Consider the following 18,011-nt stretch of genomic DNA (forward strand, 5'->3'; position numbering starts at 1 on the left):
GGCAGGAAGACTTGTATCTGTATAGGAGGGTAGGCAGATTGCTGTGTGCTGCTCGCACTGGTTTCAGACATTGTTCCCTGTTCCTTCCCAAAAAACAAAGTGAAGCTGGAATCTCTTTTTCCTCTCCCTCTTTATGCTGCCCCTTCAGCTACTCTTTTGTTAAATGCAGTTGTTCAACGAAAGTTGACAGAAGAGTGCAGATTTCTGGGCCACTACTTTGTTTCCATGCTGGGTACCTGCCCAGTGTACTTTGCTCAGACTCTGAGGGTAGCCTCATGCTGTTTGGCAGAAAGGCAGAGTACATTTCTGTTGTAAACCTTGCCTGAAAAAAGGCAGATCTAGGACACTGTGAAGATGAAACTGAAGGACATTAGAAGGACTTGTAAGTAACTGGGCAGAAGACATCAAAGCAAGCATCTCCTGATAAATATTGTGGGATTGGTAAGTACATACTGGTAAGCAACAGGGAAAGCGTTAGGATTTTCACATAAAAGATAGGCCTAGGGCAGATCCTAGAGTGCTGAATCATTTTCCCGTGTTGGAACACTGCTGTATCAGTCCCGCTTTCTGGGAAACATGGGATTCCTTCCCATTCTCTGACTGTGTCTTTGTGATTGAGAATGGGTCAAGAAGAGAACAGTCTCAGGTACTCCCTTCATTCTGGATTTCTGAAGCGAACTCCTGACAGGCCCACAGACTTCCTGTGTCTCTGGGGAATATTGCTTTGTCTCTCATTGTGTAAATCCCCTTAATAGCTCCATATTCACACAGACTGTTTATTTATGTAGCCTGTTTTAAGGAGTAGGACATAAAATATTAGGGCTTTATGGCTCTGTGCAGGTGCGTGTATGTGTCCTGTCTTTAGTCTCTTTCTATTGTGGCAGTGCAAATGATTACAGAAAATGAACCATCTGGCTCAGCATTGTGGACTCAGGTTCCCTACGTCCTGGGCAATGCCTTGCTGCAGGATAGTTTTTCACTGCCCCAGAGGCTGTTTAGTGGCATGTCTCCAAAGAGAGCTATTGAGATTGAGGTCAGTGATTTCCAGATAATGTGTGTGAGCTCTGGAGCTCATCACTTTCATGAGTGATTCTGTAATTCTCCACAGAGTCTGTAGATGCCTTTATGGTTTACGGGGGAAAGGCAATCCATGAGTTTTCAGTAAGCTCTTGACCTTGAATCCAAACCAGAAGGCAGTGAGAATCACTAGAGCAAAGTATGGTTGGGGATCAGTGTTTCATAGCTGACTTTTTTTAGAAGACAAATGGAATGGAAGAGTGTTTCTCCTTCCCTTCTGACGAAAACCAGTTGTGAGGATAGTGGGATATGAGAGAAGTCCAAGATTCTGCTCTGAAGTAGGGGGAAGAAATCCTGATTTAGATCTCCTGCATCCTTTGAGTGCCCAAGTCCCTGGGCTGATGTATTCTGAACAATACTTTCTTCATCTCTTCATGAGAATTTTCATATCTTTCCATTCAGTGTTAGGTTGAAATCATGGAGTGTGTTGCAGTATGTCTTTGTTGATCAGCTCTGCCAGTACTAAGGAGCTTTGGCTGCAAACTCTTCTCTGATCTGGATGTTTAGGTTGTATGCTTTGAATCAGCTCTTACAAAGCTGAGAATGGAGCTTGACTGAGGGTTTTCTGCGAAATTATTTTTTCACCAAAATAATGCATCTTCCGAGGGATCAGAACAGTTCACAGGGGCAGACTGGCTTTGGCAAATAGCTTTAGACCTGCACAACTGAAAAATACAATCTTGCTAACTTTCAACACTTTCAAAAGTGTTCAGAAGTCTTAACCGTTAAGTTTTATAGAAATTTCTAATGTGATTGTTCTGAAAGTTTTCAAAATATTTAAGGTTTTATAATATTTTTTCAGGATTAATGAAATGTTTGGTATGTTCCAAGCATATATTTAGTTGAGTTAATCTGTTACTATATATTTAGGTTTTGTTGTTGTAAAAATACAAGTGTTTTCAGTTCAGATTGACCTACACTGCTACTACTATTTATTATCATCATCATCCAGGCTTGATAGTGAGGCAAAAGAACAATTTATGTGCACTTCTGCAAAGTTGGGATATTGCCGCCTTAATTTCAAATATCCCTTCTAAATATGAAATAGATTGGGGTTTTTAGCTTGTACCTACTCTGATGCCTGTCTCCAAAGGTGTGCCGCTTTGCAAGGTGTTGCTATAATTTAAGGCTTTGTGGATGCATGCAGTGAGCTCAATGAGTATGGCACAGTGAAGCAACGCCAAGGGGAAGCAATGGAGACAAAGCTTTTGCTCTCTTATGCACATGAAGAGTTTCACCTACCAGCAGACTGCTGGGAAATACAGCTCCATGTTCGTGAAGACATAATTATGCAGTGCCTGAGCTTTTACATGGGTAACATCATGAGAATGTACCTTTTGGCTTTTGCTTTTGTGATACGCTTTCTGTAAGGTTCAGATCTTCTAACAAAGTTAGTTACTTGAAAGCACCCACTACTTTCCTCCCCATGAGGAATGAACATGAACTTAGTAGAAAAACAAAAAAACTGGCCTCCACCTTATCAAGTGCTAATTTCAGGTAAAGAGTCCAACATAACACAATTAGAGACACCAGAATATTGGAAAAGACACTCCCTGAAGCCCAGACTCTCACAGAGGAGATGTGCCAACCAGCAAAAACCTTACACAAAGCACTAATGAAAATGTAAGAGGGAGAAAAGCCTTCTCTGATTTTCTTCATATCCATCACTGCTGTGAAACACATACTTGCAAAATCAGGCAGTGGAAGCAGAGAGTGCCAACTCAGTATTGTATGCGTGGACCCATCTTACTCGCAGTATCCATCTTACATAGCAGACTGGTATTTACCCACCCCAAAAGGGAATAAATTACTGTAGTTATGGTCAGAAATAGAGACATGGAGAAAAATAAAAGAAACAAGGACTGCTGGGGGACAAAGCAATGGTAAAGCAAGTATACCAAAGTGCCACAGCATCAGTCATGCTCTGCACAGCCATCAGTGTAAGAGACAGCAGAAATTGATACTCGCAGAACCGCACCAGCAGGTACTTAGTTACCTTCATTGCTCAGTCAAAGTTGGTCTTTTTCAGCAAGAGGGCATTGTTCTCCCTTTTTATTTTGAGGAGTTTGGCTTTCTTTGGCTTTGTTTCATTTGGGCTTATGCTGTCTGCTGCCGGGAAGCCTGTGAGAGGCAATAATGGCAGAAGGAAAAACTGATGTGTCTTCATCTGTCCAATTACTGAGAAAGAAAGCAAAGGAGTGCTAAGCAGTAGGGTTTGCTGCTTAAATGGCTACTGTTCTATCAGCCAAACTAAGAGGCTGGTAAGGTTGATAATGGAGTCCAGCACCAGTGGAGCCAACTGCACCTTTCCACGGAAAGATTAATATAGTTAATGACTTCAGCAATGTTTGGAAAAGAAGTATGTGTGGGGAAGTTGGATTTACTGTTCCTTGCCTGCAGAAGCACCAGTCCATTTGTAGTGCACATCTCTAATTAGACAGCCTGCTTGTGCCACCATTACCTAGTGCAGAGCTGCAGACAAAACAGTAAATGGGGTATCTGGGGCAGTATTAGAGGGCTGCTCCTCCACTGAATATTTGGATGTCTGTTGCACTTACAGAGCTATCTGATTATGGATCTTTTTCAGATCATGCTGTAGTCCGGGAAAAATTCCCATTGCTTTGCATGTGTAATTTTAATATCTATGTTTCTTCAGTGCCTTGTCTGTGAGGCTCCCATCTCTGCTAAGGATGGGAAGTGGCAAGTTGTAGCTCAAGTAAGGTATTACTTTGTGGGTTAAACCAGAGATTTTGCCACTGGTTTTCAGTGATAGCATGATTTCATGCAGCTAATACCTGTAGAGTAAGCTGAAAGCGCTAAATGTTCTTTTCATTCTTAGATAGGTATTTCATTCTTAGGATAGTCATTAGCTGTGTCTGTGAACTATGAGGCCTCCCTGGCTGGTCTTTTCAGAACATTTTAAGAAGTATCTTACAAAAAATATTGAGGCACCATTTACTAAGAAATAGTTATTTGTGTAAATCCGTGCCAGGCTGTAATTGTAGCAGAAACCCTTTCTTTAACCCTTAAACTGTGCTGAAATTTGTGGACTGTACACCCAAAGCAGTAGCCTCTCAGGAGCGGACCAGGTATTCTGGTGGTGGTTTTGTTGGCACAGACAAGGACAGGTGGGTCTGGATTAGTAGAACCAAACTGATAGCTGAAGAAATTGCCTCCAATAATGGCTCTTGCTTTCTCTTCTGGAGCGGTTAAGTGTTGCTTTGTTCCTTCATGCCCTTAGGCTAAAAGATGGAGTATTCCTAATGGTGTTTGATGTGGTAGCCCCCATTTATTGGGGGTGAAGGATGTTGGGTGGCATATAGCTTCAATTTAGGTTGTTTTCATGTCTGGTGTGGGTGTGGTTGGGTCTCAAGTGAACTCTTTCCTCTCAATCTCAAAGGCTGTAATGTACCTTGAGATGTGTCCTATGAGCACTTGCACAGGGTGCATAATGAAATCAGAGGGAGCTGTATATTCAGGCTGCTTACAAGATAAGATCACACATAAATATAGATGCAGTAATCAGGTACTAAACAAAAAAAAAGGGCGGAAAGATAAGAGTCTCCTGTATGTGGTCTTTTTCTCTTCCTAACAGGCTCCTTTCCAAACATGCCTTCCAAGTAACATTCTAGGATTGTTAAAAAGCATCTTCTGGAAGTACAGGGAAAACCTAACAAGGCCTGTCTTACCTGAACAGGATGTGTTGTAAGCTCAGAAAACAGCCTGAGGCTCCAAGAACGTCGGTAGGATGACAAAACCATTTGCTTAGAAAGCTGGGACTTCTATGTCCTGGAAGGAAACTGCAGTTTCCGTCAGATTTGCAATGAGGAAAGGAGTGGGATTTAGCAGAGCTGAACAGAAAACTGAAACTGATGGAGCACAGTGTTTTGGTTTGGGCATACAGCAGATTAGGTCACATTTCTGCACATTTCTTTATCAGCGCTGACTAGCTCTGGCTCCTTCATTGCGTGCTTTACATGTTTTGAGAGGTATATGGAAAATCTGCCTTTTGCAGAAGTCACTGGCTGGTCAGCAGGAAACGCTGAATGCAGAATAAGTACAATTCTTGGGCCTTCTGGTCAGTTACTGGCCACACCCTGGAAATCATTGTATGATCAAGAGCCATTGACAAATGCCTCACATGTGAGCACCTTCTATTTGCATTTCTGTTTTGCCTCACAGTTATTTTAGAGTGGTGACACTGTTATTTATTGGCATTAAACACTTTAACCTGTTACGAGATCTACACTTGCAATACATAATGAAAGTAACTGTGCAGTATCCATGTTAGAAAGGTATGTGCTATTAAATAAGGAGAAGGTAATGCCACAGAGGGGTTTAAAAGCATCAAGAAATTGGTTACACTCAAAACAAGTTTATCAGAAGATTCTTCATCTGTGAGTAAAGATCCAGTTTTATTGACTTACAAAGCTGGGCTTTAAATAACTACAGTATCATCAATTTTGTCTCTTCCACATTGTCCTGGGTTTAGCAGTAGCAGTAATTCTTCTCCTTCTTAGTGGCTGGTGCAACACTGTGTTTTTGATTTTTGGCCTGGGAACGGTGTTGATAAGGCTGATGTTTTCAGTTGCTGCTCAAATGTTTGGTCTGGCCAAGGACTTTGTGAGCCTCATGCTCTGCCAGGGAGGAAGGGAAGCCGGGAGTAAGCAGAGACAGGACACTTGACCCAAGCTAGCCAAAGAGGTATTCCATACCACAGCACGTCATGCCCAGGATGTAACGGAGAGTGATCCGGAAGGGCTGGGACTGCAGGGTTGCAGGAGGTATCGGTCGGTGATCGGCTCGGGGGAATGGGGCGAGTTACTGGTCGGCTGGTGTTGAGGTGTTGTATTCTCTTCCCTTGTTATTCCCTTTATCATTATTATTAATGGTGGTAGCAGTAGTGGTTTGTGATATACCTTAGTTACTAAACTGTTCTTATCTCAACCCGTGGGAGTTGCATTCTTTTCGGTTCTCCTCTCCATCCCTCCAGGGGTAGAGGAAGGGAAAGAAGGTGGGGGGAGTGAGTGGATTAGCTTTGTGGTTGGGTTTAAACTACGACACACATGTACCTGTATAGTGTGTAGGAAAGACTAGGGGGAACTGGAAATGCTGGCATTTTCTTTGCAAGTTTGTTTTACAATGTATTGTTTTCCAAGTTGCACACTTCAGCTGAAGCCCACAGCGAATGGAAGCCTTTGACATTTCACGTTTCATTGACTAGTGTTTATTTTGTATTTAGTCCATGCCCAAAATGAAAATAGAACTCACAAGGAAATAAATTAGATTCATCAGTTTTATTGGTATCTAAGATCCGTGTGAATCGCCATCTAGTGTATATTTAAGACACTGCATAATTATAGAGACTTAAATCAAGGTCATAAATTGTCCTCAAAACACTTTCTATAGCTAGTGGCATTTTATTTATGTATGCAGGCAAAATAAAATCTGAAATCTACAGGAATCAAGAGATAGATATTCAGAAAAGGACTGGTAAGTGAAAGTTTAGAGATATGGGATTCATTCCTCAGCTGGCAAAGTAGATGGCAAAGATTATAATGACAAAAACAGCATAAGATCTCTTTGCCAGAAACAGAGAAACACTTATTTTATAAATCATATAAAATAATGGGGGAAAATGAGGACAGACACAACCAACCTGTTTATTGAAGCTGGCTTGCATTAATTTGTCCAGCACCGCAAAGTAGGCAGCATCCAATATATGGCTGATTTTAAATGTGTTTTCTTTCATTTCAGATGACTGATTCCTGCAGGTGTGCATCTGATTTTTTAACCCACTGTCTGATAAAACATCACTTATCATGAGGACATTTATTAAATCTTGGATTCCTCAGTGTTTGCGGATTCTTGGGTCACCTCGCAGGTTATTCCATGGATGCAACAGGCTTTTTACATCTCAGATTATTTCTTATTATGACTCTATAAACCAGTGTAAAAAGGAACTGCCGGAATATTTCAACTTTGCAAGTGATGTCTTAGATGAGTGGTCACGACTGGAAAAGGTAGTATTTTTCTTTTACTTCACAGACATTGGAACAAATCTCAGATGATACAAATCAATTTTCCTGATTGATACTGGGTAGTATAAGCTGCAGAGTAGAATGCACTGCTCTATTTTCTGTGTCAGAAATATGGGTATCACTTTAAGACACTAGTTGCCAGGATGAATTGGTTATCTGGAGGTATTTTGGACAGAAATGAAACATTTTAAGGTTTCTCTTCTGTTGCATTCTAGGTTGAAAGACAAACAGCAAATCCAGCTTTTTGGTGGGTAAATGATGAGGGAGAAGAGGTAAAGTGGAGCTTTGAAGAGCTGGGATTTCTTTCTAGGAAAGCAGCTAATATACTTTCTGAGGCATGTGGTTTGCAGAGAGGAGACAGAGTTATAGTAGTGCTGCCTCGTGTTCCTGAATGGTGGCTACTGTATGTAGCCTGTATGCGAACAGGTAAGTGAATTTACTGATCTCCTGGGTGCAGAAAAAATAAACAGGAGATATGAAAAGTACACTAAATTAAATTGAAAAAAAAAATGTAAGCAGGAATATGCTGCTGTGCCCTGTACAGTTCAGCTTTTGCATAGAGGGAGAATTGGCAGCACCCACACAGGAATGAAAGCAACACTGCACTAGGTGCTGAACAGACATGGTCCAGTTAAACGCCTTCTTAGTTGAAGCCATTGAAGGCTGAATGGTTATTATCTAAGGCCAGGTTTGACCAGATATGTTGTCAGTCTGAACAGTTTTAATGCAGTAAGTTATATGACCAGACTGGTTAAGAATTCAGTACAATATATTTTTGCTCTGCTATTACAGTTTTGCAAATTCTTTGGCAGAATTTAACCCATTGCATTTTTTAGAGCACTAAGCATCCATAATAGAACAATTTAGCATCAACGGGGACATGATCAAGTATTTTTGTCCCGCTTATAAGCTCTATGATTTTGGCGGGTTGTAAATGGGGTTAAGGCTCAGAAAATCCAATTCTAAATCATCCAAGATTTGTTTGGACTATGATGTGGGAGTAGCATTCAGTATCTCAGTGTCTCTGTTCCCCAGTTGTAAAATTTGGTAGACATCGCTGAAGGTGCATGAAGACTGTAATCAGTTTAGGTCAATTCTATTGAAATCCTTGGGAAAAGGAAGATATAGAAATGCACTAAAGTGCACAGAAGTGCACTAAATTGACATTCAACCACTCTCAAAGTGATTTCAGTCACATTGTAGTCAGTATCCAAACTTAGGTTTGTTCACACTACAAAATGAATCCAAGCTTGAGGGATTTGTTGACTGAGCAGTGTATGTAAGCTGCCTGACTCAATCTGTTTATCCGTTATCAAGACATATTAATTCCTTATTGAAATGAATAATGGCTTTATTCCACATGTAAATATAATCCATATGATGGTCGTCTTCACATACTTAATAAAGGGGGTGATAACACTTCCTTCCTGAGTTATAAATCATGAAGGAAATGATGAAAACCACTCTAAATCTACATATTACTCATGATCTAGATACCTTTAATATGGATGACACAAAACTTAACATCAGTGTTGCAGGGTTTGAAGGTCTTTTAGAGCCAGATAATCCCAGGTCATTTTTAGGCCACAAATTCACCCAAGGTCTGCCTTCAAACATGAATTATACTTGACTCCTTTTTCTCAGAGAATAGGAAATAGCTCAGCTTTTCTATGTCTGGGGTCATGTCCTGTGAATGTAATAAAGAGAAATGGTCAATTTTCTAAATTGCTTGTTGCTTTTTTCCAGGAATTGTCTTTATTTCAGGAACATCTCAATTAACAGCCAAAGACATCTTATACCGACTCCAGACTTCGAAGGCCAAGTGTATCATTACCAATGACACACTGGCACCTGCAGTGGAATCGGTCATACCTGACTGCCAGTTTCTGAAAAGCAAACTAATTGTAGCCAAAGGGAGCAGAGATGGGTGGCTGAACCTCAAAGAACTCTTTGCGTGAGTATCCAGCTGTTTCACCTTCACCCCTGTGAGGTGAGAAGCTGTATCAGGTGACATTGTTGAATTTTTTAATTAATTTCCAGAATGCAAATGAAATACATTTTTTGCACCCCTCTGCCAACTTGCTGTAATCACTGCATTACGTACAAAACCCCCCAACATACTTCTTGGGAGCTACATTCAGATCTTTCTGCTTCTTTTTATTCAGCAGCCTGCCAGTTTGTAAAAGCTCTTTGCTTCTACTGTGATCACAGGACAAGCACGCAGAGTACTAATCTTGCAATTTTTTCACACTTGTCGTCTAGAGCCCAGCCTAATGCCTCTTGAATTCAATGGGAAGATGCCCATTGCCAGCTCTTAGAGCTCAGCTAACCTGGGATCAGTTATTTCTTCCCTTTGCTATGTTGGTAGCCCAGACAATCTGAATTGCTCGTCAATCTCTTGAACATAAATGGTATAGTACATGTCTAGGACCTGGCATGATAGACTGAATTTGGCCCCATTGACTTCATATTGTGAGACAATATGTGTTGAGATAGGGGTTGGTTTTGTTCTGTCACAAGCACCCTGAGTGCCCTTGCAAAATAGTTGTAAACAAAGTCACTGGAATATGCTGTAGGTGCTCACATCTTGAAAGTTACAGCATACAGAGCACACTTGTGACTAGCAAAATGTGCTCTCTAACTCTTACCTGTGGTGTCTATTTATTTAGTGGCAACTATTTATTTAGTGAGATCGTACAGTCTGGGGCTGTTTTCCTATTTCGCAAACCCTCAGATGTACTACTTCCTTCATGAAAAACTACATGCAGTAACTGTCATATACTGTTTCTCCTGAAGGATGGCATCTGCTGACCATAAATGTGTGAAGACAAGGAGTCAAGACCCAATGATAATTGGTTTTACTAGTGGAAGCACAGGCTTTCCAAAAATGGTGGTGCAGTCTCACAGCAGTTACGGAATTGGATTTGCAACCAGTGGCAGGTAAACTTTGCAGTTGATCCCGGTGTCCTGGTTAAGTGACACGATCGCAGTTAAATTTAAAATGTGACTGTAAAAACTCCAGTAAGTGTAGGCATTTCATAAGTGTAAGTTCTTGCTTCCTCTTCACCTTTCCCCTCTCACAGTGAATCCTTATTATGATTCGGAGAAATGTGATTTTCTGTCCCCCTTGTTTCAATTATAAAAAGCTTCTTGAAGATTCAGTTGACAACATCAAACACAGTGTTCTGGCACTCAGAGGACTGACTGCAGAGTAGCAATAAGGGTAGCGTCCTTGTAGCAAAGCCAGATAAAGTGCTTTAGTATTGTGTAAACCTTCCTTGAGAATGAAGGCAAACTTGGGCCTTGTAACTTTTAAGCGTTATACCTTAAAAGTTACAGTTTATTCTGAATCTGTGTTTTGGTACTGATTTGCTTTCATTTAACATCTTTTGTTTATGCTTTGAAGAAGTGAGAAATTTAATTAAAATCAAAGGATACATTTCCCAAAGAACACTGAGGTGGAAGTTGATGGTATATAATCCATAGAAGTAATGTGATTAGTTTTGTAGAGAATAAAATGTGATTTAGCTGATGTCACTAATCCACAAGGTGGGGAAGGCCTACTCCAAATGATCTGTTTGGTTTTTCATCTAGATCCAGATTGCGCAACTCAAGCCAAGTGTGTTTTGCACTGTTCAGGAGGAAAACAAATGCTGTAAATGTTAAACAGGAGGGAGTGATGGGAAATAAGAGAGTGTTTAAGATACTTCAGCTCTTAGAAACTTTCTGAAGAGCCCCACTTGCTGACATCACATCTTCTAATGGGAACCTCTTGCCCTTTAATTATGCTGTGACCTGTGCCTGAGCCTTTCACACTCCATGAAGCATTTTTTTTCTCTCTGTTTTATCATCAGGTACTGGATGAACTTGACTCCTTCAGATATAATGTGGAATACTTCTGATACTGGCTGGGTAAAATCGGCTTGGAGCAGTGTTTTTGCACCGTGGATCTGTGGATCCTGTGTCTTTGTACACAATATGCCACAGTTTAAACCAGAAGTCATTGCACAAGTAAGTGTAACATTTATAACTGAGTTTTATTGCCATTTTGCATAATAGGAGCAAAGCCCATACAGAGCATGGGTTCCCACTGTTCTGGAGCAGAAGAGATAATAATTCCCACATCCCAAGCAATCATCCCTCCTTTTGGTGTCCAGAAACCTAAAGGAACAAGTGTTTTCCATCCTGGTTAGGCCATGTGACATGGCTACAGTGTAGAGGGGATGTGGTGAAAGGTGCACGATAAAAAGAACTCAGGATCACTGCCGTCTTGTCCCGTATTTAACCAAAGTTCACTTCAAGTACGGACTTCAGCTGCTTTGGGTTCAGGATGAGCATAGGCCAGTGATCAGAGTATGGCATAGATGTGAATCAGGGCCCTTCTTATCCTGAATTTTCAGTGAGTTAGCAAAATGCCTGTTTCTCTGCTCTGCCATTTCACAAAACCAGTCAGCTGGCCTATTTGCCCCAACATTGGTCTCTTGTGTGGAGAGGAGACCCAGACCTCTCAAGAATAAAATTGGAAAAGCTTTGATCTGGTTCACTGTTGTCACTTAATCTTGAGCCTAGGACACTGTTGCCTGGGAAGCAGAAAGCAGTCTTAACTGGAACTACTACTCTCAGTGGATGTTCATTTGCATGAGAATGATACTTCTGACAGCAGTGGGACTGACAGGTACAGCCACTCCACAGTCAGGATTCATAGTCACCAATGCATAGGTGTTCTCTGCGTTGAATGTATGCTGCATTTTTATAGTTTTCATTTTGCAGACATTTGAGCACATAACTTGCGTTAATCACCTTCACGTTTGCAGGGTCAGACCCAGCATTACATTCTCTTTTCAGCAAAATAACTTTCTATGTTTCCTAGACTCTCTCAAGATACCCCATCACTACCTTTTGTACTGTTCCCACTGCCTACAGCATGCTGGTCCAACATGATCTGAGCAGGTACATCTGAGCATCCATCCATTCCAGGGGTAGCAGAGAGAGGCTGGGATACAATGCTGTGACAGCTCTGGCCATTTAGTTCCTTATGTTGCTTAATTTTATTTTATTTTTTTTCAATTAAAAGAAATATAATTGAAATTGCTCTAGAAAATTCTCAGTGTCTTATTTGATCTCGGATGTTGACACATAACTCAGCTTTCCACAAATATCTGATGTGCTTGCTCAGACTTCTCCGTTCTTGTTAGCTCTTCCAGGAAAATACTTTTCCTCCCTCTTCTTCCAGAAAAAAAAAAAAAAAAAAAAAGCTGCTTCTGTAGGCTTAAATCATAGGTTTAAACTAACAATAGTTTGTGTGGCTTTTAACTAACATAGTACAGCAAACTGTTCTAACTTGCTAACACATAGAGAGAAAGGAATGTTCAGCTGATGGGGGAAGAAACATCATGGGACTGATTACAACTAAGGAGACCAAAGGATGCTAGCCTTCAAGATAGCAGCATGGTGCCCAATATGGGGCGAGACTGGAACAGAACAGAAGCAAGGACATACCAACTGCTCAGTACTAGGACCTTGTCAGCAAGTGCAAGCACTGAAGTCATTCAGTAAACACAGTGACGAAGACTATCAGTGACCACCGGAGACCCCCACTCAGCAAGAAAGCGCATGCATAATTAGAATGCAAATATTGTAATTAGTTCATGGAAATATCATGAATATGTAAAGCATTTCCTGGAAAATCTGTAAATATGCATGAGCATGCTAAGTATGTAACTGTTGCCAATAAGTAACAGGCATGCTCACCTTTGCAAAACTATCCACATGTGCGCGCAGCGCTGCAATAAAGAATGCCTGCTTGCTGAAGCTCCAAATTGAGTCTTAGAGAGTTTCTCTAACCAACTTTTATGGTAACACTTCCAGTGACACAGATATAAACCCCATTGTCCTCAGCTGTAACATGAGCAATCTAGGAGCTCAATCCAGATATGTGTAGCGGGATGATTATTGTAATTTCCAAAGTAGCTTTTGAAGTTTTAAGCATACTAGCTCTGAAAGTTGAGGGAGGCTGTTCAGTTAAGACCATTCACTGCTGTTTTCAGGAGTTTAAAGAAATAAATACTTAATTTGCTATTTCTCTCAAGGTATAAGTTCATGAGTCTGAAACACTGTGTAACTGGAGGGGAACCACTCAATCCTGAAGTGATGGCAAAGTGGAAAATCCAGACAGGGGTGGATATCCATGAAGGTTATGGCCAGACAGAAACCGTATGTTTGCATTAATTCTTGCAGTATGCCTTTTCAAAGGTAACAATACCAGAGGCACATTGTACCTGATAAATCAATGGAAAATGTGAGAATCATTTAAATGAATTATAGGCAATATATAATTATGCTTATATAGTTCCAAAATCAACTAACGTCATGTTTTAATGTTTATAGGAAGTACTGTGACTGTGGAGTTCAGCCCCTGCAAAAGCCGTGCCAGAGATTATCTCAGATCAAATAACTTGTAGTAGATCCCTTCCATCATCTTTACTTAAAAGGCAGAACTAAAAAGAAATAAAATAAATAATTGCTCTGGGTATCAATTTGGCCTGTCTGAGGTTTTAATGAAAAATATTAAATCAGTTCACATCCAGACTTCTCTGCAAGTGAACATTAACGAAGCTATTAAGAGTCAGATTTCAAGCATTCTCTCTCTCCTCTTACCCTCGGTATGGTCCCAAATTAATTGTCCCATTAGTGAAATAAAATCTGTAATAATTTCACATCTGCCGTCTTGCAAAATCAAGTGTTTTCAGAAGAACCCAGTGGCTCAGACTGAACACAGCCAACCTCATTCCACAAGGCTGAACTAGAATGCCTCTCAACCCTCTCTGATGTGCTTGAGAACCACAGTGTGTTAATCCTGATTCAGACCTTGTCATGACAAAGTCATGAAGAGGTGTCATGCCTAATGGAAACAATAATAAAGTCTACAAGATGTTGCACAAATTAAAAATAAAATCTATTTGCAGGTGACAATTTGTGCCAATATGAAAGGAATGAAAGTTAAACCTGGCTCTGTGGGAAAACCTGTTCCCCCTTATGATGTGCAGGTATGTTGATACGTCTCATCTGAGCTCAGCTGCAGCTCTGTGTACAAGAGTAAGGGAACGCTGTCTGTGTCCCTTCTCTGCCCTGCACTGTGCTGTAGCAGATATTTCATTAAGCTAATCAAAGCAGTAATGATGTGTCCTTTCTGCAGATCGTAGATGACCATGGGACTATTCTGCCTGCAGGAGAAGAAGGCAACATTGCTGTCCGTGTTAAACCAACACGACCATTCTGCATGTTCTCTGAGTACTTGGTAAGTCTGAGTTGGTCTGTCTGTGCCTTCCAAGAAGCTCAAGAGAGATCCAGGGCAAAGTTCTGACTTATTCCAGACGCAGAATTTCATCTAGGATCTTCACGAAGTCTCCCTAGGCTGCTTGAGGACTTTGAGCCTGATCAGTACATTGTTCTGATAATCCTGGAACAGACTGACTGGCAGAGTATAACTTCAAGATGCAACATAAACCAGGGGCTACCTTGTTCCAGACCTGTAACTGACAGTTGGCACAAACTTCACATTCAATGCATCACTCCCTTCCATTCTACTCCCATCCTTGGCTAAGGATTAATGAAGGAAGCCCATAAAGGCTACTGTAATACATCAAAAGTTCAGAAAGACTTTCCAAAGAGCACAGGCATCTTATGACCTCATACCACTGTCAGAGGTATCAATAGATTTCTGTCTTACATCTTTAAAAGTTACCAGCATGAACATGTATCTGGTATCAGAGAAACCCTTTGTACAGCGATGATCCCGTGGGTTTGTGGTAGTAGCATATGTAATCTAACATCAGTATTCAAATGGGAATGCTCTACCCATTGAAAGCAGTACAGGTTTAACAAAATTCAGAAGAATGGCCATCTTGGTTCAGATCAAAGGTCCATCTAAGGTAGTATTCAGTCTGCGATGGTGCTGAGTTGTAGTACATAGTTAAGAAAACACTAGAATCAGGCAGAAACAAAGATACTCTTCTCTGCATTTGAACTATCGTGTTGTGTATGCTTTGGGAACGTGTCTATGTGTTTAAGCCTCCTCTGAAACCCCGTAATATTTTGATATTTTAGCATCCTCAAACAACAACTGGCACAGAGTAATTACTATGTGATAAAAAGCTTCTTTTGGTTCAGTACTATTATTTCAACTTTTCATTTTGTCTTTTGTCATCAAGTTGTTTTTCCTGCGTAATCTGCACCTGATAGACCGGCTTAGATAGTGAAGTTTTTCCTGTAGGTCACCTCATTTGTGTTTTGATCTTGAAGGCTGGGGGTAAACGGTTTCCACTGACAGGAGGTTATTGTGGCAACCCCCTGCAGTGATAAATCATTTCCCTGAAGACAGTGGGTTATTTAGTTTAGTAATTTGCTGTGATGGATGAGCATTTTGATTTAACACAGCCTTTTTCCCTAGAACATGAAACCATATCTACACAAATGGTGTTTTATACCTCTCACAAGTTTCCACCACAAAATTGCTGTTTTTCTTAATTGAAGACATAAAATAATACTTACGTTGAGAACAACTTAGAAATTGTTTTGATCATTTTTAGCATCACTGTGAATAAATGCATTACATTTCATTACACACATTGCCTTTCACTAACAATCAGATACATTTTTTTACATGTTTGATTGTTGTCAGGATAATCCAGAGAAAACTGCTGCCTGTCTGCGTGGAGATTTTTATGTCACTGGGGACAGAGGGAGTATGTGTGAAGAAGGATATGTCTGGTTTGTTGGAAGAGCTGATGATATAATTAATTCTTCTGGGTAAGTCACTTGCTATTAGCAGTGCTCATTTGTTTGTTAGAAGTCAATCTGAAACACCAGTTGAGTGGCTGCCTTGCTGCAGCTGTCATATCTGCATTTTCTCCCAGGTATCGCATTGGCCCATTTGAAGTTGAAAGTGCATTAATGCAGCACCCTGCAGTCTCAGAGGTAGCTGTTGTCAGCAGTCCTGATCCAGCTCGGGGGGAGGTAAATATCAAAAAGGAAGATACAGAAAGAAATGCACTTTATTCTGAGCATCAAGTTCTTTGTATGTACTAGGCTGCTTTGGAATTAAGATCTTGCCAATTTATAAGATTAAAATCAGTCAAAAAAACTTTAAACCCATACCTTGACAAATCTTAGAATTTCACAATTATTTCCTTGTTTGCAGGGTTTTATTTGGGGAAAGAAAAGTTTGCCTCTTAAGACTTATTTTGGCATCTTTTTGTCTAAGAACTAGGATTCAGATTATTTCTCTTTTTGTCATTAAGCACCTGGTGGCAATTATAATACAGAGTATCTAATTTTTCTTTATGTTTCGAAGTTGACAATAAAGAAGCTTTGAGCTCCGGGGTGAGATTTTCAGCTGGTTATTTTTTTGTTGTTGTTGTTCTACAACTTTCTGAAAGTTTAGTAGTGTATAAGGTGGAAAAAATAGCTGCACAATATTTCCTTCATAATATTGCATTCTGTAATAAACAGCCAATGAAGAGAGAAATTAGAGAAAAAGCTCAAATTTTTGCATTCTGAATTTTGATACTCAGTTCTGGCAAGAAATATATCCCTTTATTCCCATGTCTGGAAGGTAATGGAGTCCTTAACTTTTGTGGTACAGGTAGTCAAAGCCTTCATTGTTTTAGCTCCTGCTTATGTGTCACACGATCCAGAAAAATTAACTCATGAGCTTCAGCAATATGTCAAGAAGGTGACTGCACCTTACAAGTATCCGAGGAAGGTAAGTACACCACAGAAAGACAGGTCTTCTAATGGCATCTAGCATTGAACAGTCTTTGTCCTGCTTTGGCTTCTTTTCAGCTGCATTCTGACAAACACCCCAACCACAGTTAAATAAAATTAAAATAAATTACAGGGTCTGTTGTAGCTGTGGCCTTGGGTTCCCTATATGTGCTGGAAAGAACCCATAGGGAGGAAATGGTAGTGTAAATTGCTTTTATCAGAGTCCTTTCATAAAATACTGAGGTTTTTATAGCAACTCAAGGGCAAGGTGTTCAGCTCTTACAAATTCCTCCCTGGAGCTCTGTTCAGACTCTCACCCAAAGCAAAGGGGAAATTCCTGCTGGCATCAGATGGGTTGGAATCCATCCCTTATAACCAGAAAAAAACATCAGTAACTCCCTGTCCTGACAGCCGAAGCACCCACCTCTTCAGGACTGTGTCCCTGCAAATACTGCCTGTGCAATCAGCTGAGATGTGTGGTAAGGAGTTTCACCATCCCAGCCCCAAGCTGTGCAGCTTCCCATCTTTTTACTCCAGCCATAATTAAAGTGTCCCTTCCTTGCACGTGGGAGTTTAATCAGAATGTTATTTCGTTAAAAGTGAGCTTTTTTGCCTTTCAGGTGGAATTTGTTCAGGATCTGCCGAAGACGGCTACTGGGAAAATCAAGAGAAAGGTTCTAAGGAACAAAGAGTGGGGAAGAGTCTAACGTGATCTGGAAACTGAGGAGAGAAGATTCCCATCATCTGTACCAGCCATAGCACATCACACTTGGCATGTGGTCATGACCCAGAGCACTAAGAGAACTTAGGAAAAAACAAGCCATAGAAAAAAAAGGGGGGAAGTAACACTCACATGGCTTGAGGATGCCATCGGCCTACAGATTTCCAGGAGGCAGAAGGTGCAAGTAATTAAGAATGAGGATTAGGAGAGAAAAGGGTGATTACAAAGGTTTTAATTATTTTACTGGAATTAGTATGAACAGCTTCCTTAAAAAAAAGTGTAATGACAACATTTTAATAATGTTTACAAATAAATGAGAAATTAATAAAAATTATCTTTCTCCTGTAGTGGGTATCAGCAGTGAAGTGATATTCTCTCTTCAAAACCTATCCCTGTAGCATTCCCAT

At 40.5% G+C, this 18,011-nt stretch overlaps 1 protein-coding gene across 3 annotated transcripts; it reads left to right on the top strand.

The window, feature by feature from the left end:
• Positions 1 to 249: 249 nt before the first annotated feature.
• On the top strand, positions 250 to 17,951 carry LOC136016686 (acyl-coenzyme A synthetase ACSM3, mitochondrial-like). 3 transcript variants are annotated; one of them, XM_065684280.1, is made up of 14 exons: positions 261 to 441; positions 6,835 to 7,100; positions 7,334 to 7,544; positions 8,865 to 9,072; positions 9,915 to 10,058; positions 10,973 to 11,129; positions 11,989 to 12,068; positions 13,208 to 13,331; positions 14,084 to 14,164; positions 14,314 to 14,415; positions 15,799 to 15,926; positions 16,034 to 16,133; positions 16,762 to 16,881; positions 17,504 to 17,951. In XM_065684280.1, exons 2-14 carry the CDS (start codon positions 6,900 to 6,902, stop codon positions 17,588 to 17,590), a joined length of 1,743 nt encoding a protein of 580 aa, XP_065540352.1. In that variant the 5' UTR covers positions 261 to 441; positions 6,835 to 6,899; the 3' UTR covers positions 17,591 to 17,951. The 3 variants fall into 3 exon arrangements, with proteins under 3 accessions (XP_065540354.1, XP_065540353.1, XP_065540352.1); XM_065684281.1 differs by lacking the exons at positions 11,989 to 12,068; positions 13,208 to 13,331 and having other exon boundaries at positions 260 to 441; XM_065684282.1 differs by lacking the exons at positions 11,989 to 12,068; positions 14,084 to 14,164; positions 14,314 to 14,415; ... (2 more) ...; positions 16,762 to 16,881; positions 17,504 to 17,951 and adding an exon at positions 11,688 to 11,793 and having other exon boundaries at positions 250 to 441; positions 13,208 to 13,303.
• Positions 17,952 to 18,011: the final 60 nt, after the last annotated feature.

This window comes from Lathamus discolor, chromosome 6 (genome assembly GCF_037157495.1).
Source record: "Lathamus discolor isolate bLatDis1 chromosome 6, bLatDis1.hap1, whole genome shotgun sequence".
NCBI classification, from domain to species: domain Eukaryota; kingdom Metazoa; phylum Chordata; class Aves; order Psittaciformes; family Psittacidae; genus Lathamus; species Lathamus discolor.